Here is a 10,830-nt window from a genome sequence, read left to right on the forward strand (position 1 = left end):
TATCAAAGAATCACATATTAAAAATTTAATGATTAATTATTAATTTTAGTATTGTCTTTGAACGAATTTAGAATTCATTAAATAATTGCTATCATTTAATGCTATTCTCAAAATAGCTATGTATATAGTATATACTGGATGTTTCAAAAAATATTGACACTGATGTGGAAGTAAATTGTTATGCCAGATTTGTAGTGACAGGTTGTCCTCTGCATAGTTCTCCATCATGTGCAAGAAGTCACAATCCAATTGTGGCATTTTAAAATTTTCATTAAATCACTTTATTATTAGATACTACGTAGTCATATGTTTTGTCATGATTCTTCTGAAACGCTATCTTTGATAATATTTTGATCGGATAAAACTTGCAAATTTTACATTTTTAATTCATTTATGATTGCAAAAATTATTCTGCATTTTTAACTTTGCCTTTTTTTTTAATTAATTAATGTATATCAATAAGAATTCTTATGGTTTAGATAAATAGACTCATCATTCTCTTCAGAATATTGAGTGATATAAAAATAAAGATAATTAAAAGGAAATTAGTTAGGTTTAAGTAATATTCATTAATTATTTTTTAATTCATTACTATTACCAAATAATTGCTGTCAAGAAAATAATTTAGAGGAGTATTATATGATAAAGTTGATGAGACAAAGATAGTTTCTGATAAGTTGTTTTCTATATATAGAATTTCAGGAAAGGATGCGTTACAAAAATGTCATATTTATAAGAATATTCAGAAGACTGTTCAGACAAAAAATGGAATAGCAGAAAAAATAATAAGATTTATACTGAAATTCATAAACTCATACTAGGAGAATAGTTAGGTTTATATAAACAAAAAAAATTTAATATTTTTAGCATTATATCTAATTTTTATAACTCAAAACTGAATGTTATGAACTGGTACAATTAGATTCTTTATAAAAACTTCTTCAAAGATATTTTTTTAGACTTTTTTTTTCTATTAAAAGATTATTGTATGTGTTTTTATTTTTAAATTCAATTATTCTTTTATTATACCTAAATTATAGAACTACTAAACTGATGGAATGATTACAATGCATGTAATATTGTACCAATAATTTCCAAATTTCATAATAAACTAATTTCTTTCTAAAGCATTTAAAATAAGAATTTAAATAAAGTATAATTTATCTGTGTCTAATTTAAAATAATGCATTTTTCTGTAAATATTTTATATTATTAAATAAAATATTCTATTGACATAAGAATTAATGTTTTTGAGAAATCTCTCTACTCTTAGGTATGCAATGCAACTTTTTACATATTAGAAAGTACAATGCCGTGGATGCAATTCCATGGAAGGTAGCAGTGGTTCCTGCCAATATATATGGGTTGTGTAGGTTGGTTATCAAAAATGAGAAGGAGGCGATTAAATACAGCTGTTATTGTTGTAATATGTGGATTTCCAGTATTAATGATTTTATACTTAGCAACAACTGAGCAAGGTAAGTGATGATAATGACAATGGTAGTGAAATCTTTCAAATTTACTTTTATTATATAGTAAAAGCAACTTCTAATTTGTTTTTAGTTGACAAATTTTTATATAAGTATTGATTTTAATTCAGTATAATTTCCATCACTTACTTTAATATCAAATCATATTTAAGAATTAAAGCTATACTAATTAATTTTAATTATAGTTTAATTAAACATTTAACATGATGACAACCAAAGAAAAAGTTTAAAGCATAAATTAATTTTTTTTTATTTCATTCTTTTTGGATTAATACCAGAAATTTATTCTTAATTAAATTAGTCTATTAGTAATTAAATAACATAACTTTAACTTTTATAGAGAATGTAATGTAAAAAGTTAGCATTAGAAAGGTTGCTATACAAAATATTTTGGAAGAAACCATCTGTAAATCTGTTTACAACATTGCATGTTGAATTAATGTAGAATTAAAATTTGAAATTAAAATTATAGATTAAATTTACATAAATCATATCCTTTAATAATTTAGGATATAAAAATATCTGTTTTCATGAAATTATTAGTCTTGCTAACTTGACTTAATGTGGACTGAGCCAGTGATGTGATTTATAGTATAACTAGCAGACACCGCCATGCGTTGTTGTGGCTCAAAATGTATCTATTATAAATGTATAACACTTCCCCCGTGGGGGGAAATTTTTCGAAAAATTTCTTTTTAGTGTACATTCTCTTGACGTACCCTATTAAAACGCAATCAAAAACGCAAAAACCCGCATCTACAATAATATAATAGAAGCCAAGTTCTTTACTGTAAGCCTTAATCCTAACCATCTCCCTTCAGTGGAGGGGAATTTCGACACGTATATTATATAAAGACACGTGCGTATTCGAATGAAGCGTTGTGTCAAAATTTCAAGGAATCGGTAGGAACAAACGAACATTACATTTTTATTTATATAAATAGATAGAAGATGATCTGGTTTAGTTCATTTTCACACAAAAGCATAATGCCTCACAGAAAAGCAAACTTAGGGCGTCGTACTCGTAGCGCCATCTGTTGGACATAAAAGCCTTAACCTAGATTATATATTTTAATTTATATGAATGTTTAACAGAATAATATACAGCCTATGTCTACCCTGAGGTTCCATTCTAAATATTGGTGAAAGAATTTTTGAAATCAGATGAGTAGTTTCGGAGATTACCTGCTGCAAACAAACTTACATACATACATACATACATACAAACATTACCTCTTTATAATATTAGTATAGATGGTAATACTAGTCTAATTAGCAGAATTTTCATAAAGGTATTATATGTGCAAGTTCATATACATATGTTAACTATGTACCAATAATGACAATTTCTATTTGTCATTAAATTTTAATTAAAAAAAATATTGGCTATTCAGTGGCTGCTTTTGAGTTAGTAACATCTGCATCATGGTGTTTTACAGTGGCACCTTAGAAAAAGGGAGATATTCTTTGTTGACATGTGGAATTGATGCTATTATCAAATGTGTTCAGTGAAGAATGATAACTTATTTGATTCTAGTGTTAAGTTATAAAGATAAAAATTAGATTAAATGTTTATTTTTGGATGACTTGACAAGTTTTACAGAATGTCAAGTTGTTGTGAGTCAAGTTTCTGGGATTCTACTGTATAAAATGGATTTCACATAAAATGGAAATTCTTGCCTAATCTGCAAAAATTGTTTTATTTGAAGTCTCTTTTGTAAAAATGACTGTCTTAAATATGTGTCATAAAACTAGGTACCAAAGCCTGTTACTGAAAACTCAAATCAAAAAAATGAAAAGAATGAAAAAACAGTACTTCACAAATATTTTCAAACCAGAAATGGTATTGTTTAGTGTAGATATGTGTCATATATATAATATTTTTAACATTATTTACAGAATTTTGTTAAAATCTTTTAACTTTAAACTTTTAGATATTGCAACTGGTAATTTCTTGGGCTTCACACGTAGAGAGGCAAAATTAGCAGAACGCGTTCGAGAAGTCGAGGAACAAAATCAATTATTGCGTCGACAGCTTAGGTTGTTATATAAATTTTTTTTATTTTGAATTTTCCAAATTCATTTCATGTTTTATAATGATTTGAATGATTAAAGTAATTTTTATGTGGATAGAAAGTACATTTGAATAATAAGAATTATAATAACAAAGCAATTATTTCAGAGTTATTCACGAGTAAATCAAAAGTCAATGTTTTACATGCCAAATCTGAATAATTTTCATAAAAATTCTACAAGCTCTTGTTTACTCTTAACATATTGAATTTATTTATGCTTTAACAACAGTATTTTCTCATTTAAATACGATTATTTTAAAATCTTTACCTTCAATCCCCTGATGAGATATGTTTATTATGGTTAATTACATTAGCAATTTAATATCTTAGAAACTTTATTAAAATTACAGCAAATGACTAATAAGTCCATCTATCACATAAATTTACAACAAACTAATTTTCTTTACTGCATATAATTAATTAATTACACAATTGAACTGTGTTTTAAAAATCAGATTAAAATTAGAAATTATCTATTTTTCTAAACGTCATAAGTAATAAACCAATTAAATAATATTATTTAATTATCCAAGAAAGTTCAATAACCAATCAACTTCTTAATTTGATCGGAAACCGAAATAGATCAATTACATTCGAAGCTTATTGGTTTATTGTTTTATTTCGACAAACTTTTTGCAACAAATTAACCAATCAGCTTTCGATTCAATTAAATATTAATTCATACGTTTTTTAAACAATTTTAATTGCTTAATTAATTAATTAAAGTTTGAAATATTTTAAAATCATTTTATTTCGTTACATTAATACGGAATTTGATGCAGTCGCCATCTCTCGAAGGAAAATACAGTTAAGTTATTCTATTATAACGTTTTTTTTTTTATAATCGGANAAAAAAGAAATAATGGTTATTCCAAGAAAGACCTTAATTACTATTTGAATGTTTCAAAAATTAGTTAAAAACCATTATTGTGAGCAAATTAGTCATTTTGGAATCCTAATTCATTAAATTCTGTATAATATGCTTTTTGAGTTTTCTTTTTTATCTCATATAGTTGAAAAGTTATTAAAGTTTAAAGTTTTGCATGAATTAAATATCAGTATTACCCTGTATTTGTTAATAAAATGTTTTAGTGGAAGAAGTCTTTCTTTAAGATAAAAAAGCTTAAATTTCCTAAAGAAAAAATATTATTTTTTTTAATAATTTATAGTCTGAAGTACATATTAGCTTAAACCAATTATGATAATGCATTCATTTAATGTTACAATATTATAGATAAATTTTTATTTTATTGTTTTTCACAAAAAAATATTACTGTAATGTTATTTATTTTTATATCACTAACAATGTGCATGATTTTGTAACCTTTTAATTATGATAACTGAAAAAGAATAATTTATAAATAATTTGTTCAAAACATATTTTGCAGGCAAATTACTTTCATTTTCAAATTCTAAATGGATTTTGATTGTCTTCACTTACATATACTATTTTTAAATTAATATTTTTTATAATAGATTGATTATTGTTTGAATAGATACTGAGTGTTCATTTTTTATACTAAAATGAACTTTTCCCTACTATGATGAAATAACAAATGTAATAATTATTTTTCATTGTAATTTTCTACATTTATTCTATGAGAAATTTATATTAAAACATAGCAATTTATTCCAAACAATGTATAACAACATATATTAAATAATTTTGCCTGTTTCATATTAAGAATTGTAATTGTTTAATATATTAATATGATCAACAAAATCAAATTTTACTTAAGTTTAATAAATACAATTATTTAAGTACAATATTTAAGTATACAAAGCTTCATAGGGAAAAAATTAGTTTATTTTATGACTTCTCATTTTTTAATTACAATCTTCTATTCGTTTTGTCTTATGCAGTTGATATTAGTATTAAATTTGTTAAGATGATTCAATTTACATAACTGAAAATGTAATCATTATTTATTTATTTCTCTAAAAGAATAACATGGCTAAAGCTTGTTCATTTAAAAAATATTGATAATTTTTTGTGATCAAAATAAATATTTTAATACTTGTTCTAATAATCTGTGTTATTTATCCATATGAAATTTTTATTTCAGTTTGTCTCAAACACATCTTCTTAACATTATGTCAGAAGCTCAGCAATCTGATGATAATGCATCTGAAAGTGGAAACAGACATCCTACAGTTAATCAAAAATCAATTCTCTGCTTGAATCAAGAACCAGAAGTACCAAAATGCGAAATTATACATATAGCCATTGTCTGCGCAGGCTACAATTCCAGTCGTTCAGTTGTGACTCTTATTAAAAGTATTCTTTTTTATAGGAAAAATCCTTTGCATTTTCATTTTATTTCTGATTCTGTGGCTCAGTTAATTCTACAAACACTGTTTAATACCTGGGGTGTACCTGGAGGTTTGTAATATATATATTTTTTTAATATTTAAAACTTATTATTAAAATTTTCCATATACTTGCAAACGTGTAAAAGANTAATTTTTCAATTGGTGTGCTATCAATACTAGCAGAGTTATTGGACCATTCTTCAAAAATAATATTACTTCTGCTGCATATGTTGAATTATTGGAAAAGATGTTTTATCCCAAAATGCTTGTTGGGTATAAACATCATCATGATTTGGTTCATTCAAGGCCCTGTCTCATGAAACAAGTGTTCAAAACGTTACAGTATGTTTGAGAAGTGTGTAATTGGATTCGAATATGAAAAATATGCTGGTGGTGGCATCGAGTAGCTGCCTTATAGCCCCAACTTAAATATGTGTGGATTCTTTTCATGGGGTTATCTTAAAGACAGAGTATATCATAATGCTCCTACAAACTATTTGTGTTGATAGATACAAAAAAAAAAAGAAATAATGGTTATTCCAAGAAAGACCTTAATTACTATTTGAATGTTTCAAAAATTAGTTAAAAACCATTATTGTGAGCAAATTAGTCATTTTGGAATCCTAATTCATTAAATTCTGTATAATATGCTTTTTGAGTTTTCTTTTTTATCTCATATAGTTGAAAAGTTATTAAAGTTTAAAGTTTTGCATGAATTAAATATCAGTATTACCCTGTATTTGTTAATAAAATGTTTTAGTGGAAGAAGTCTTTCTTTAAGATAAAAAAGCTTAAATTTCCTAAAGAAAAAATATTATTTTTTTTAATAATTTATAGTCTGAAGTACATATTAGCTTAAACCAATTATGATAATGCATTCATTTAATGTTACAATATTATAGATAAATTTTTATTTTATTGTTTTTCACAAAAAAATATTACTGTAATGTTATTTATTTTTATATCACTAACAATGTGCATGATTTTGTAACCTTTTAATTATGATAACTGAAAAAGAATAATTTATAAATAATTTGTTCAAAACATATTTTGCAGGCAAATTACTTTCATTTTCAAATTCTAAATGGATTTTGATTGTCTTCACTTACATATACTATTTTTAAATTAATATTTTTTATAATAGATTGATTATTGTTTGAATAGATACTGAGTGTTCATTTTTTATACTAAAATGAACTTTTCCCTACTTTGATGAAATAACAAATGTAATAATTATTTTTCATTGTAATTTTCTACATTTATTCTATGAGAAATTTATATTAAAACATAGCAATTTATTCCAAACAATGTATAACAACATATATTAAATAATTTTGCCTGTTTCATATTAAGAATTGTAATTGTTTAATATATTAATATGATCAACAAAATCAAATTTTACTTAAGTTTAATAAATACAATTATTTAAGTACAATATTTAAGTATACAAAGCTTCATAGGGAAAAAATTAGTTTATTTTATGACTTCTCATTTTTTAATTACAATCTTCTATTCGTTTTGTCTTATGCAGTTGATATTAGTATTAAATTTGTTAAGATGATTCAATTTACATAACTGAAAATGTAATCATTATTTATTTATTTCTCTAAAAGAATAACATGGCTAAAGCTTGTTCATTTAAAAAATATTGATAATTTTTTGTGATCAAAATAAATATTTTAATACTTGTTCTAATAATCTGTGTTATTTATCCATATGAAATTTTTATTTCAGTTTGTCTCAAACACATCTTCTTAACATTATGTCAGAAGCTCAGCAATCTGATGATAATGCATCTGAAAGTGGAAACAGACATCCTACAGTTAATCAAAAATCAATTCTCTGCTTGAATCAAGAACCAGAAGTACCAAAATGCGAAATTATACATATAGCCATTGTCTGCGCAGGCTACAATTCCAGTCGTTCAGTTGTGACTCTTATTAAAAGTATTCTTTTTTATAGGAAAAATCCTTTGCATTTTCATTTTATTTCTGATTCTGTGGCTCAGTTAATTCTACAAACACTGTTTAATACCTGGGGTGTACCTGGAGGTTTGTAATATATATATTTTTTTAATATTTAAAACTTATTATTAAAATTTTCCATATACTTGCAAACGTGTAAAAGATCTTTTGGCTAGATTTGAATAACAGCCGATTCAAATTCAGAAAGTTATTTGCATAAATGTATCAAATGTCAATCATTCTTGGAATAAACATTTGAAATGTTTTTCACATTCATGAATTTATTTTTAAAAATTTAAATTTTTATATTCAAATTGAAGTGTAACCAAAATTCAAAAATACACTTAACTATCAGAAAAATAAAATGATAAATAATAATAAATTACAGACTATTGTAGAAAGAATATTTATAAGCTAGAAGATTTTTATTTTAAATTTTGTAGAATTTAAATTGTGTTGTCAATTAGAAATTTGTCATTTACTACAATTCTTACTGAATTTCGAAGTTTTTATTTTACATTTTTCTTTTTTAATTATTTTTCTAGTGGAAGTAAGCTTCTATTTAGCAGATAATTTACAAAATGAAGTTTCTTGGATACCAAATAAGCATTATTCTGGTGTTTATGGCCTAATGAAGCTGGTTCTTCCTAAGGCTCTACCAGATTTTCTTGAAAAAGTAAGTATAAATTTTTTTAAAAAGTAGCATATAATTTACATTATTATTATAATAATCAAGGATTATAAATGATTTAAATGATTAAGCCAAACGATCTTGACAAAATTATTAATTAAATTAATTATGGAAAAATGGTTTGGCTGAATTAGTTAAAATTTAGTTATGAGTTGTTGTTTATATCTATTTTAGATGATATAAATATATAATCTCAAATACAGATAATTATTATTTAAATTTAATAATAATAAATTTATTGACACTTTAATTTAATTGATTATCAATTCTTATAATATTAATACATGAAAAAACAAATTAAAAACTTTGCATCAGTATGCAACTTCAGTTATGACAATACAATAAAATTGACATAATATGAAATGAAATACTTAGTACTTGAAATATCACTCATATTTTTCACAAAGAAAGGGCTTACATTAAAAATTAAAATGTTTTCAAATTATGTAGAGTTCAGTTTCAGAAGACTTACTTAGAATAAAAGAATAAATTGTTCAAAAATGTTAATTCTGTTATACAGTTCAATGTATAAACTTTTAATACATATTTTTCACTTTAAAAGAAAAAGCTAAACTTAGATTATTATTTGTTAGAAAATCAAAATATGGTAATAAAATACTAGTTATATTGATATTTTACTTTAAATTTTAATAATAAAATATTTTATTATGCTTTATTGTGGAAAATATGATTATTCAAACTACAATAAATTATTGAAAATCTATGCTAATTGAGACTGGACCTATCTGGATTTTCAATTTGTCCAGATTTTCAAATATAACTGTAAATTAATATTGATTTTTCAATGGTCAAATTTAGATTTTTCATGTTCAGATTTTTGCTTCACTATAATATGAAAAAAAGGAGTATGAATTTTCTGAAATAATTTGTTACAAATTCAAACTGATCATTCAAATATAATTGACTGTTAGAAGAGAAAGAATTGAAAAAAATTATGTTATAATTATATGTATATATAGATTATTAATATAATAAAAGTTACATTGGCTTCATTTGATGCTTACTCATTCACTGATATCAAATGTTTGAGTGGAAGCAAATTTCATACAAAAAACAAAATAGGATAGGAAGAACATTATTTGAAAATCCTAAATCTCTCAGGAAAAATATTACAGCAAAATTAGTAGATGACATTCTTCAGAACAAAAACAATGTTTATTAAATAAAATTGATGAGACAAATAAGTAAAAATTAATTAAACTTTTAACTGCAAAATAGTGCATAAACAAAAGCAAGAATAGAGTTTTCACTTTTAGAAAGTTCTGGTATGAAATAGTTACACAAGCATTTGTTTCTTCAAACAGCATTTTTGAAATTATGCCATGATCTCACCTTATTAGTGAATGGCCACTTAGACAGATGTGTTTTATGTATTATGAGGAATCTAAGTTTAACCTTTAACTCTTAAAGAAAAGTGCCTATTGTTCTTTAAAGGTATTTTGTTGTTAATTTGCTATGAATTATTTTAAATTACACTAGTCTATATTAATTATTTTTCATTAAAATTTTTTAGATACAGAGATTAACATTTGAGGTTTTATATACTGTATATATAATATTTTGTAAAATGATGTGAAATGTATAATTGCACCACTGAAGACAGTCTAAATGGAGTTATGTTATATGTATTAATATTTAATCATTAATAAAAATATTTATAATAATAGCGAGGTTGAGACTGAAGTTTTAAATGTAAAAACATGTACATTGGACAAAAATTCACTATACCTTTAAAATGCAGTCTAGTTTACATCTGTCGAACGTTTTCGGTCTGATTCACAAACCTTCATCAGGGTCGAATTATCAATCGAAATATATTTCAAATTTGCATAACGGAGATTCCAAACTGCACGTTCTTCTCGATTGCGCATGCTCATAAATATAATTTTATAATTTTAAAGTTGCCGCTTTCCATGCCGACGCTATTTTGTTCGATTCACGGAAATTTATATTACGCCCTTTTTCTTTGCTCTTGTAAATGTGCCAGGCTTCTGCATATTTTAGATGTTTTATATTTTTCACTTTTTGTATGACATCTGCCTTGCTCCATTTGATGTCGATCTCTGTTGGATCTGCTATCGCGTAATTGGCCAAAGCCGTGACTGGTTGTTTAAAGCTTACATTCTTTTTGTGCTCCTTCAATCTTTCATTTAATGATCTTTTAGTGGCTCCTATATAATATAACTCCTTATTTAGCCTCCTATCATACAACGGTATTCTGTATACACCTGGGATCAGCCTCCTGTCAACGGGTGTTTTGTCGTTTCTTAGCATTT

General features: G+C 24.7%; 1 protein-coding gene across 1 annotated transcript in view; it reads left to right on the forward strand.

The window, feature by feature from the left end:
* Nucleotides 1-10,830, forward strand: part of LOC111631087 (LARGE xylosyl- and glucuronyltransferase 1-like) — a 124,120-nt gene that overhangs the window by 61,743 nt on the left and 51,547 nt on the right. Inside the window, exons 4-7 of the mRNA XM_023375278.1 lie at nt 1,274-1,478; nt 3,425-3,530; nt 5,632-5,948; nt 8,388-8,518. Of these exons, the coding sequence (XP_023231046.1) occupies nt 1,361-1,478; nt 3,425-3,530; nt 5,632-5,948; nt 8,388-8,518 (672 nt within the window). The 5' untranslated portion in view covers nt 1,274-1,360. The remainder of the gene's footprint in view (nt 1-1,273; nt 1,479-3,424; nt 3,531-5,631; nt 5,949-8,387; nt 8,519-10,830) is intronic.

Source organism: Centruroides sculpturatus, unplaced genomic scaffold (assembly GCF_000671375.1).
Source record: "Centruroides sculpturatus isolate CEXI.00-Female unplaced genomic scaffold, Cexi_2.0 scaffold671, whole genome shotgun sequence".
In the NCBI taxonomy this organism is placed as follows: Eukaryota; Metazoa; Arthropoda; class Arachnida; order Scorpiones; family Buthidae; genus Centruroides; species Centruroides sculpturatus.